The following is a 12,789-nucleotide window of genomic DNA, read 5'->3' as shown; positions in this document are numbered from 1 at the left end:
CAATAAGAAAAGAGGATGATTTTCCTGGTGTTGTAGCAGGAGGTGTGGTGCAGAAACTTCTACTCTACGCAGAATATATATTATTATTTGTCTCTGACCCAAGTAGATCTATGCCTAGCCGACATAAAATTATTAAATCTTTCTCCAAATTTTCAGAATACAGGGTGAATTGGTCTAGATTGGAAGCTCTTGCTCTGACAGCATATTGCCCTGCCACAGGTTTCCAACCTAGCACCTTTCAATGGCCCAAGCAAGGTATTAAGTATTTAGGCATTTTATTTCCAGCAAATTTGATTTAGCTGAGAGAGTTAATTCTGACCCACTAATGAAAAGTTTCTCGTGTGATGTGGATAGGTGGGCTTCACTTCATTTTTCTATGGCTGGGAAGATCAATGTTATAAAAATTAATTGTATCCCCAAATTCAATTATCTACTACAGTCTCTCCCTTTAGAAGTTCCTCTTTCTTAGTTTAAACAATTTGATAGAATATCTAAGTCCTTTATTTGAAATGGTAAACAACCTCGGTTGCATAGTTACATAGACCAATTGACAAAGGAGGTTTAGGCCTCTCCAAAATTTTCTTTTATTACTATGATTTTAGTCTTAGACACCTGGCCCATTGGACTTTTCCACATGAGAGAGCCCCTCCATGGTAGCAAATTAAACCTTGCCCCAATCTCACCATTGCGAAGTCTTTCTATCAAATTGCCTAGAGAAGTGAAAATGCACCCCATTATTTCACACATGCATTCAGTATGGACAAAGGTTTCCCGTATGTTCAATTTTGATATTTACCTAAATGTTGCCTCAAGCATATGACTGAACCCCAAATTGTGTATTAACAAGTCCTCCTTTTGCTGTAAAGAATGGTTGGAGAGGGGTGTTGCTACACTTGGTGACCTTTATGAAAACAGAGATTTGAGATCATTTGAAAATATAACACAGCAATTCGGGATTTCTAGGTCTCAATTTTTCAGGTATTTACAATTGCGCTATGTACTATTTTTGGTGGTAGTACACAGCCCCCAAAAGCTGCAGACACCCTCTGTATGGTTCTCACAGTCTTTGGAAAGGGGCATGAAGCGTCAATGTATTATTCCTCATCGATTCAGAGTCTTGATGATGGCGCCTTAACAGCTCTTAAGAGGTTATGGGAAAGAGATCTGAACTTGGAGGATGGGGAGTGGGAAAGAATTTTTAAAAATGTTAAAACTATGTATAGGGATGCAAGGGTACGCCTTATTCATTTTAAGATTTTACACAGTTTCTCTAGATTGTTTAGGCTTGGTTTAAAAGACACACCTACCTGCTGGTGATGTCAGTTGGAGGATGGAGACACAGCCCTTGTTCTGTGGTTCTGTGCTAAGATTCAAGAATTCTGGGTAAGAGTCCAAAATTTTATCTGTGAGGCTGAAGATACTCAAATTTCATTTTGCCCCAGACTATGCATATTGGGTGATGGGATGGTTAAAAATAGATGAAAAATATACAAAAAGCTGGGTCCAAACTAGCGTAATGATCGGCAGACAAATAATTCTTACAGGATGGAAGTCAGTTGGCGCTCCCTCATTTCAAGAATGTTTCACCGAATTGGGCAGGGAAAGGATGTCATATAAACAGTTTGGCAGATTGAACGCATTTGGGAAGAAATAGGACAGGTATTTGTCCTTTCTGGAAGGCTCTCAGTGAGGACTACGTGGAGAGAGACAAAATTAATTATTTCTTTTCTCTTGTTTTTGTAAATAATGGGGGTTAAATTTGATTCTGTTTATATATATATATATATATTCTGCTTTTTTATAAATTAATCAATAAAAAGTGTTAATATCATCTATATTATCCACTGTCGACAGCAATAATAATAACTTTTTTTTCAGTTGCCTACAAATAATATATCGGCCACCGATATATAGTGCGCCTGTAGTTGTAACAGCAGAAGTGAATGGTTTGTCTGAGGAAAATCCCACACATCCATACCTTCAATTTGCACTGAGAGGATGCCCAGATCTCGCAGCTGCTGTTGGTTGTTTTGAGCCAGCAGACGCAGTCGCTCGGCCGCCTCTCTGGGGATGTTGAAAGTGACTCGTACACTGTTCCACGGCTCCACTCGCTCGGGTTCAAGCCTCTTAGTACCTACATTAGACACAGAGTGGAACACAAGAGCAATAACAGAAATGAATAGAAAGTACAGCCTCCATCCTAAACACAGAGCAAAGTTTATGGATGGGAATTATAAGGAATTAAATAATCCTAAAACAGCATTTAAATTCATAGAAACTTTGAAGAGCTTGCAAACTTAATTTTTCATCTCCAATCTATCATTACCGTCCAAGCACATTAACATTAATCATGGGTCCACAGCAAAGCCTGACCTAGTAGTAGCATATCTGGCATCCCGTTTAAGACAGCATCCAGCTTCTCCTGAAAGTCCTCATCACTCATGTTCCCTTTGAAAGCCACATAGATGGTAGAGTTTTCCACGGAAAGGGGAGGGCTGCTGGGACTGTCGTCTCCATCTTCCACTCCGGAGTCGTGATCCGTGAGTGAGATGCCTCGAGGGGACTGAGCATCCCATGAGAGCTCACACGAGCCGTGCTGATGCGCCATAGCCCTTCAGTAAAGAGCTGCGTAGAGCCTGTTCCACCGCTGCAAACAAAAAACAAGGTATCACATGAAAAACCACGTTAGCCTTCTGGTTTACCTGAGAGTAACAAGTAATAACGTTCATGTTAAAAAATAATTTCATAATCATATAAGGTATATGCTCCAGTAGCTTCCTTGCAAATAAGACATAACTGGAACAAAAGGAATATTTCTAGACTTCCATGGAACACAAAAGGTGCAATTTTTAAGATGGGGTCTGAGATTGTCAAGCTTCAAAATGACTAAAAAGCACTATAAAACTATCATAAACACAGTCCACATGGTAAGACTGGGTAAAAATATAGATATTCTGATGCATTGCGATCTTCATTTGAACAATCTCGATTCTTTAATCCCAAGATCGATCTTTTACTCTATGAAGCAACCCTCTACTACAATGAATTTATGCTATGCGACTAAAATATTCATATTTGGCAACTGGCTGGTAAATGTTCAGATTGCACTCACCAGTAATTGTGCAGTACAGTGGTGAAGTATTCAACAACAAGATCCTTTCACTGCGTGTTGAGAGTAAAATTTGTTCTGTGTAATGTGTGTCCAAAGACGAGATCCACATGACCCATTTGTCATTGAATAATGTCTCTTTTAAAGAGCACCTATTATGATTTTTAAACATGCCTAATTTTGTTTTAAAGGTCTCATACAATAGATTTACATGCATCCAAGGTCAAAAAACACTTTAATTTGCTCATAATTTAAATTGCAGCATTACCTTTTTTTTCCAGTGTCAAAAACTACTTGTTCAATGATCCGTTCTAAAGGATTCATTCTAAACTCCTCCTTTCAGAGAACCTACTCTGCTCTGATTGGTCAGATGTCCCAGTCTGTTGTGATTGGTCTACCGCTTAGTGTAGTGTTTGAGGGCGGGTCAAAGCTGTTCGCAAGCAGCCAATGAAGACCACAGGCAGGTTCTAGTAAGTCTGGAATTACTAACGACTCGTTTCAGGTGTTCAGAATCGGTTCTTTCTTTTGGGAGTCAATAACTCCATTTGTCGTGCACTTTGATTTTTGAAACTTTGCAGACATTTTTCATATTCACAAACAGCTATATAACACACTACATGAAAGGTAATATTTGGAAAAACCATAATAGGTGCTCTTTAATACACTTTCTGTTCTTTATAGTCAGTTGTTAAAACAACAAAAAAGAAACATTTCATTTTAATCATGCATAGCACAGATGAGATAAAGCCGCTTGAGTGTCTCTCGTTAACATGCTCATTTACAGATGCTCATTACAGAACTGCTGGTTTTCTTAAAGAGACAGTGCCAGTTTTTACTTTAAGCACATCTTCAACAAATCACTGTAAATACTTTTTAATTTGTATGCAAATACAAATTATGCAATTAAATAATAATAAAAAATATTTAATATGCAATAATTTTATATTTATGGAATACATGGAAATGTTCATTTTTAAAAAGCTCAAATGTGACCAAAACGATGAAAAACTAATAAAATCCAATTAGTACATTTTATATTTTCATGATGTACCTAGTTAGATGGTCCTCTGTATAATTAACAGCATTATCTGGGAGATAATTTATTTTAGATGTATCCATACAAATCGATATCGAAGTGAAATCGAATCAAGAGTTTGTGATTCAGAATGGAATCGGGAAATCTGTATCAATATCCAGCCCTACATATGACTACGCTTTATATGTCAAGCCTTCTGAAGCCATATAATAACTTTGCACAAAGATTAGATCAAAAGAATAAATAATTATTCACTGATAATCTTCACTTCCACTACAGCTCTAAAATCAAATACAGCACCATTGGCAAAATCAGTGAATAACGACTTAAACTGTTGGCCTTTTCTTCACACAATGCTATCATATTGGAAATGGAGAGCAAAAGTCATATGGATCACTTTTAAGATGTGTCATTATTGAGTCAGATCCAGTCCTGATTCTTTATCATTACATCGAGAAGAAAAAAAACTGATCCGAATATTCTTTAAAAATCCACCTTTTGAGTACCACGGAAGAACCTCACACAGGTTTGGAATGTATGAGGGTAAATAAATGATGACAGAATCGTAATTTTTTGGCTTTAAAACAAAGATTACAAACATGCAAAAATCACCAATCACCAAACCTAACCTGTCAACATTGTCATTGGCACCATGCAAGGCATGTTCTGCTTAAGCTTTAAGATTGCAAAACAGCTTTAGAAGACATTTAATAAACTTGCAATAGTGAAAAATAAGAAGAAATGGAGAGTGATCCTCACTTTAGAGCAACATAAGTTACATTATGAGAAAATGAACATAAGCACCCTTTAAAAAAAGTACTGGGGCGGGACAATAATGGTATCAGATGGTAACGCTAAAATACTTTGATAAATACCATGGTACTGAATGATTAGCATATTTATATACCATGGTATTTGCATGGTACTCCAAAGGTACCACAAATAATCCCACGGTACGATCACGGTATATGTTTAAAAAAAAAAACATGGTAATACCATGATACGTTTTTTTTTTTTTTTTGTTTTTTTTGCTAGTGCACCAAAGACTACGTAAATTAAATACAATACCAATAACCTAAAAAGCAATGACAACATATCTTCACAAGAGCACTTTCATGATATTATCCTGCTTTAAACAACGAGATGTCAAATTACAGAATAAAGTCAATACGTTTCACAGCACACTGGTCACGTTTAAACAGACATATATGTTATAAGACACACCAGATCTCGAATGTTATAATCCTCACACTCAAATGAGTTATTTATGAATGATTTCAAATGAATTCAGAGATCTTCAGGTGGGTTTATTTCTCTAGCATTAGCATTAGCCAGATCAAAACAAAGACAAATCAAAGAATTTCATCTAAAGACAAACAATTCAATATTACAATGTCTTTACTGCTCATATCTGCTACATGCATTCCTAACAATATCATAACATTATAAGGAATCATTTAATAATTATAATGAGTAGAATTCACTCCAGCTAATGTATTAGCTACACAAACTGTGAATTCGCATCAGTGGCCATTTTCACACTAATAAAACCTTTTGAATGTTATGCAGTTTGCGCAGTTATTTAGTACTCATGTTTGCATGAGGTAACAATGTAGTAAAATCTCACCGTTTTCAGTCCATCAGGAGGTATTTTACTGCAGTTAACAGATATAGGCCAACAGACGCTAGCAGCGCGTTCTCGTGGCGGCTGTTCGCATCAGAACAGCGCTGTGCGCGATCCCGCGCTGCATTAGTGAACCCGGGCACGCGAGTCAGTGTCCGCTCTACTGTACACACACACACACACACACGCGCGCGCGCGAGAGCGCGTTCAAATCACTGAAATAAACTGGCAGAAAAAACATAAGCACAAAACGGCATCGTCTACTGGGGCGGGGCCTAGATGACCGGAAGCAAAGGCCTTTAAAAGACCAATGATGTCTAAACGAAGCATTCAGGTTCCATTTCTTGAATGAAGTTATATAATGTTTTTTTTTTTTTTTTTTTTTTTTTTTTTTTACATAAATAAATGTTTGGAAGACTGTTTCGAAGACTGATCCGCCATGTTGTTAGCTCCATTGTGAATTGTACATATTTTAGACATATGAACACATTTCTCGTTCTTTACCCATTTGTCCGTTAGTTGAAATTTCTCATAAATATTCACTTTATCAAGAATACATACAATGACACATTTCTAAATCATTATGACCGTTTTACTCTATCGTTCACCATGTCCACATCTGTTTAGTGTTCACGACCAGCCAGTTAACGTAGATTTGTGCGCGATCCCGCGCTGCATTAGTGAACCCGGGCACGCGAGTCAGTGTCCGCTCTACTGTACACACACACACACACTGTGCAACTCCACGAGTTGGAAATGATGCAAGGAAACTACAGTTAAATAGTTATTATTGTTCCCAAAAGCTGCTACATACAAGAGATGCTGTTACAGTGCAATATCAGGCAACAGTGTTCAATTGGCATAAAAAACTGTATGTGCCTATTATAACAGGAAGCTCACGTCACTTTATAAGTCAACTGATTGTCAATCAGAAGAAAAGAATGTGCATAGCCTACTATAAAAACATTCATTTCACTGTTGCACACATAAAAACCAAAAAGTTCTATTATTTTTTGTCTTTTAACAAGTATTAGTGATAATCCAGTAGACATGTAACAATCTGGAAAGTATGTTAAATTGCATTAGCAAAACTACATCGGCAATTCAAAATAATAAACAAAACATACCTGTACAGAAGCAAATAACAATTGTACCATTTATTCAATTGCATGTAAAGATGTATGCAGTGTAACTGTAAGCAAATCCATCTTATTTGCTATATATTTTACACCCGACACTGATGTTTGTACATTTGCTCAACTACTTTTCCTTTGATAATTTCCTTAGGTAATGCTTGAAGTCTTTATTAGCTAATAATAAGAATATATCTTTACCAACATAATATCCAAACCCTCTAAAATCATCAATAAATAATATGCAACATCATGCATGCTTGTAAATGGGAGCATTTACTCTTGTTGTCACTGTAGAATAATTAATCAGAAATATCCTTCATGTAGCTTCACCTTCATTCAACATTAATCTTACATTTACTACCATTTGTGAAAATACCCTTGAATGAGCATTATGCTTCCCTACACAGTCCTCAAGGTACTAGTAATTATTTTAATAAAAAGAAATACACTTCCAATCAAAGTTTGAACACACTTGACTGAATTTGTTTCACTGGTCTTCAAGGAATGTCGTAAATACAAGTTAAGCTCAATCAACAACATTTGTGGCATAATGTTGGTTCCCACAAAAACTCATCTTGACTCTTACTCTTTGCACTTACAATGGAAGTTACAACATTGAATACGCACTGTTTCCAAAGTACAACCACGAGATAAGCATTATACAGTATGTGCTAATATGATGTTAGTGTGATCTACTTGTGGCTATACTTTTGAATCTGTGTTCCATTGTAAGCACTTTACTGCAAGTAACCTAGATTTTCACTTTTTTAAATAAACATGTGACGAGTCTAAATTATTTTTGTAGTAATCAACATTATGCAACTAATGTTGTCAATTGAGTTTAACTTTTTTATTGTAACATTCCTTTTAAGACCTTTTGATCTAAAGGCTTATGCTTAATGCTTGAAATGACTTTTTTTAAATTGTCCTTATATATGAAAATCTTCACAAATCCCCTTTTTTTAGTTGTATTTGAGCCAGATAGTGAAGGAAAAGCAGCCAACAAATGTCCAGCATACATGTGCACTCCTTCGATAAAAGGAAGCAAATCACCTCATGAAGTTGCTTGAGAGAATGACCAGAGTGTGCAAAGCTGTAATCTAGACAAAAGGGTGGATCCTTTGAAGAAGCTCAAAAATAAAATAGTTTTCATTTGTTTGGTCACTACATACAATAATGCTGCCTTCATGTGCTATCAGAATTATCCTACTTCCCACTGCTGAAGATGTAGTTACGAGTAGTTGTGTTCAAGTGCTTTATTGTCGGAAAGAACAGGAAACATAGACGATGCCAGACGATGCTGATATACATAAGTGAATATGACCGAAACGATGAAATGAATAAAATAATTAATTCGCACCAGAAACCGTACTCTCCTCTGCCATGTTGTAAGTTTACATCTCCCCCAACTCGGAAACTTGGGTATCAAAATGATCTCAGAGTTTCCCAGTCATAATTACAACTTGAGGGGTCGTTCAATATTATACATAATTGCGATAACATGTGAAGACAGTATAATTCCCATGTACTTCCATATGTCAGCTCTGCATTCTGTACCATTTCCTACGCCATACATACAGTATATTTCCAGGCTTTCACCTATTGGTATATCGAGTACTGTCCACAAGGTGTCCCACAAGGTTCTGTCCTCGGTCCTCTTCTCTTCTTCGTCTATCTGCGTATAATTCATATTATTTGTCGGAATGGTCTTCGCTCTCACTGTTGTGCTGATGATACACAGATATATCCAAGCACGCGCTCACTAGAAGTTCGTATCACTGATATTAAGGAGTGGATGAACTCAAATTTTCTCAAACTAAACTCAACCAAGGCTGAAATAATGCTTATTGGACCTTAAACTCTAAATTACAATTACTCTTATTTCTTCATCAACATTGATGGAGTTCTTGTTAAACCCACAAAGACTGTCCATAACCTGGGCATTACAACAGACACCTTTGTCAATTTCAAACGACCCCACCCCCCAACCCTTACACGTCATGAACCATCCCCTATCTTTCTGATTTTATTCTTAAACTGATAGAACTCTTTCATTTTGTATTGCCCTTGAGCTTTGGAAAGTTGCTATATAAATAACAATAATTGCTATATAAATAACAATTATTATTATCATAATTTTTTTGTGCTATTTCAGAGTTTTAATGACTTAACTATTATTCTAAAATGTGGAAAATACTAATAATGTGTACGTGTGTTCGAACTTTAGACTGGTAGTGTACATAAAGAAGCAGTTAACATGCTCAAATTACGTATAAATTGGACTTGCCAATTTCTGTCCTGTGCATTAACATAACATGTGCCAGTGTGGTTTTCAAAATCTTTAGCTGAATAATGAAATAAATACAGATATCATATTGTCTTTTACAAGCAGTCAACATTATGTGTGTGCATGCCAAGTGTGTCTGAAGCAGGGACAGAGGGTGCCTCACTTCCATCCAGCAAACATGGACCCAGCATATCCAACATCTTTAGTTGTCTTTACACACTTCACTCATCCCTTACTGCTCTCTGCTTATTTTAAAACCTCTTAACTCCCCTTTTTAGTGCACAAACAGTATCTAAGACAGACCGCTGTGGGAGCGGTCTACACACAGCACAGAGCGGGGAAAGTCATGCTGAACTCTAAGGCATGGACATGGACAGTGCCGATGCATCAGCGCTTCGTGGGTCCTTCACACCTATGATCAGGTCATTGGTTCTCCTGGTTCCTTCCACCAGTGAGATGACATCCACCTTCTGCACCTTGTGGCCCTTCAGTAAGAGAAACTCCACATCTGCCTCAAGAAACTTAGCTGGACAGATAAAAAGAGAGAATTAAAGAGGTCCTCCACACAAAATTCACACATCCAAAATCATCATGGTCACCCATGATCACCATAAAACAAGAGCATATTGGTGGTATATCACTTTCCACGAAAAGGGTACAAAACAGGGCTAGAAAAACCGACTCTTACAAAAATCTTTCGAATTTGAATTTGTCGCCTTCTAAAAATGAAAACAAGTAAACATTCAACAGACAGGGTAGCAAGAAACAGGGTAGTAGATTTAGCCTAAATTAAGGTATTGCTCACTACGAGCTAGCTAGTTTGGGACTACATTTTGGTTTGTAGTTATTGATAAACTTTATCAATTCCCATAAATCAAAGAAAAATATTTGTTTGATAATTTTTTCTTCCTAAACCTTGGGAAACGCTTGAGCTTGACGGATGCAGTCAACACTAAAATTTGCATTAAAAAAATAGTTGATTTACTTTTCTTTCCCCCATGCTGTAGAAAGGGTCCACATGATAGTACTTACAGTAACTGAGTCTCCCAATTCTATGGAATATTCCTTTTTTATGGGGAGGAAATCGTGACAACAGGGTGCAAATTATAGGACACAGCTAAACATTGTGTCAGTTAATTAAAATAACTTATAATTTCGAAAAGTAGTTCTGCGATGACTGAATTATCAATTCACTATACCAATATTCCACAACTATATAGCTTATCTAACATATCTTCAACAAAAATGGCATTTGTGCCATTATTGCTTTTTAAGAACAGAAATGGGTAGCCAATTTGTGCACTATTCATGGAAAGTGACGCACATGCACGCATGCACACACACACACATGTTGGTGTGGCTATCCTTATGAGGACTCTCCACAGACATAATGATTTTTATACTGTACAAACTATAGATTCTATCCCCTAACCCTAACCCCTACCCCTAAACCTAACCCTCACAAAAAACATTCTGCATTTTTACATTTTCAAAAATACTTTTTTAGTATGTTTTTTTTTAGCGATTTGAATTATGGGGACACTAGAAATTTCCTCATAAACCACATTTATAGCATAATACCCTTGTAATTACCAGTTTGTAACCTCAGAAGTCTAGGGGTAACCATCGATAACAAACTAAATTTCACAGACCACATCTCAAAGACTGCAAGATCATGTAGATTTACACTCTACAATATCAAGAAGATAAGACTCTTCCTCTCTGAACATGTCACACAACTTCTTGTTCAGTCACTTGTCATAACTAGACTGGACTACTGTAACACTCTCATTGCAGGCCTCCCTACATGCGCAATTAGACCCCTGCAAATGATCCAGAATGCAGCAGCATGTCTGGTCTTTAATGAACCAAAGAGAGCACATGTTACACCACTCCTTGTCTCTCTTCTCTGGCTGCTGGTTAATGCACATATCAAATTCAAGACTCTGATGCTGGCATACAGAACAGTCACCGGGTCTGCTCCAACATACCTAAAATCATTTCTGCAGAGCTACGCGCCCACTAGAAGCCTGCGGTCGGCTAAGAATGTCGCCTTGTTGTACCAACACAAGGAGGCACCAAAACACTTTCCTGGACTTTCAGCTTCATCATACCACGTTGGTGGAATGACCTTCCCAACTCCATCCGTGAAGCTGACTCACGCTCTGTCTTCAAAAAACGACTAAAACACATCTTTTCCATGAGCACTTAACCAATCACCAATTAAAAAAAAAAAAAAAAAAAACTGTTCTTGTTGCACTTTAATCTGTTTTGAATACTATTCTGATGCTAGTGAAACTTTGTAATATGGCACTTTTTCGTACCACTGTCTCCTTAAGATGATTCGCTTATGTTTTCCTCTTTTGTAAGTGGCTTTGAATAAAAGCGTCTGCCAAATGAATAAATGTAAATGTAAACAAATGACCTCGTAAACCACCCAAACCCGCCCACACACTCCCACTATATATATATACAGTTGTGCTCAAAAGTTTGCATACCCTGGCAGAAATTGTGAAATTTTGGCATTGATTTTGAAAATCTTTTAAGGGTAGTGATCATATGAAGCCATTTATTATCACATAGTTGTTTGGCTCCTTTTTAAATCATAATGATAACAGAAATCACCCAAATGGCCCTGATCAAAAGTTTACATACTCTTGAATGTTTGGCCTTGTTACAGACACACAAGGTGACACACACAGGTTTAAATGGCAATTAAAGGTTAATTTCCCACACCTGTGGCTTTTTAAATTGCAATTAGTGTCTGTGTATAAATAGTCAATGAGTTTGTTAGCTCTCATGTGGATGCGCTGAGCATGCTAGATAATGAGCCATGGGGAGCAGAAAAGAACTGTCAAAAGACCTGCGTAACAAGGTAATGGAACTTTATAAAGATGGAAAAGGATATAAAAAGATACCCAAAGCCTTGAAAATGCCAGTCAGTAGTGTTCAATCACTTATTAAGAAGTGGAAAATTCAGGGATCTCTTGGTACCAAGCCAAGGTCAGGTAGACCAAGAAAGATTTCAGCCACAACTGCCAGAAGAATTGTTCGGGATACAAAGAAAAACCCACAGGTAACCTCAGGAGAAATACAGGCTGCTCTGGAAAAAGATTGTGTGGTTGTTTCAAGGAGCACAATGGCTGCATGGTCGAGTTGCCAGAAAGAAGCCTTTACTGCACCAATGCCACAAAAAAGCCCAGTTACAATCTGCCTGACAACACCTTGACACGCCTCACAGCTTCTGGCTCACTGTAATTTGAAGTGACGAGACCAAAATAGAGCTTTATGGTCACAACCATAAGCGCTATGTTTGGAGAGGGGTCAACAAGGCCTATAGTGAAAAGAATACCATCCCCACTGTGAAGCATGGTGGTGGCTCACTGATGTTTTGGGGGTGTGTGTGCTCTAAAGGCATGGGGAATCTTGTGAAAATTGATGGCAAGATGAATGCAGCATGTTATCTGAAAATACTGGCAGACAATTTGCATTCTTCTGCACGAAAGCTGCACATGGAACGCTCTTGGACTTTCCAGCACGACAATGACCCTAAGCACGAGGCCAAGTTGACCCCCCAGTGGTTACAGCAGAAAAAGG

At 37.4% G+C, this 12,789-nt stretch overlaps 2 protein-coding genes and 1 long non-coding RNA gene across 7 annotated transcripts in view; 1 reads left to right on the top strand and 2 right to left on the bottom strand.

The window, feature by feature from the left end:
- Window positions 1-5,912, bottom strand: part of LOC127418873 (nuclear receptor coactivator 6-like) — a 31,933-nt gene extending 26,021 nt beyond the window's left edge. The window contains exons 1-4 of one of the 3 annotated variants that reach the window (XM_051659727.1): window positions 5,773-5,912; window positions 2,374-2,647; window positions 1,979-2,134; window positions 1,308-1,358 (exon numbers count right to left, since the gene is read on the bottom strand). In XM_051659727.1, coding sequence (XP_051515687.1) covers window positions 1,308-1,358; window positions 1,979-2,134; window positions 2,374-2,608 — 442 coding nt within the window. In that variant the 5' untranslated portion in view covers window positions 2,609-2,647; window positions 5,773-5,912. The remainder of the gene's footprint in view (window positions 1-1,307; window positions 1,359-1,978; window positions 2,135-2,373; window positions 2,648-5,772) is intronic. The other 2 variants (XM_051659726.1, XM_051659728.1) reach the window with 2 other exon arrangements.
- The window catches only part of LOC127418969 (uncharacterized), a 983,530-nt gene that overhangs the window by 560,416 nt on the left and 410,325 nt on the right, over window positions 1-12,789 (top strand). The window lies entirely within an intron of this gene.
- Window positions 6,541-12,789, bottom strand: part of LOC127418900 (glutathione hydrolase 7-like) — a 50,200-nt gene continuing 43,951 nt past the window's right edge. For all 3 annotated transcript variants that reach the window (XM_051659800.1, XM_051659801.1, XM_051659799.1), the window contains one exon: window positions 6,541-9,718. In XM_051659800.1, coding sequence (XP_051515760.1) covers window positions 9,549-9,718 — 170 coding nt within the window. In that variant the 3' untranslated portion in view covers window positions 6,541-9,548. The remainder of the gene's footprint in view (window positions 9,719-12,789) is intronic.

This window comes from Myxocyprinus asiaticus, chromosome 28 (genome assembly GCF_019703515.2).
Source record: "Myxocyprinus asiaticus isolate MX2 ecotype Aquarium Trade chromosome 28, UBuf_Myxa_2, whole genome shotgun sequence".
NCBI lineage: Eukaryota > Metazoa > Chordata > Actinopteri > Cypriniformes > Catostomidae > Myxocyprinus > Myxocyprinus asiaticus.
This window is presented reverse-complemented; position numbering and strand designations above follow the sequence as displayed.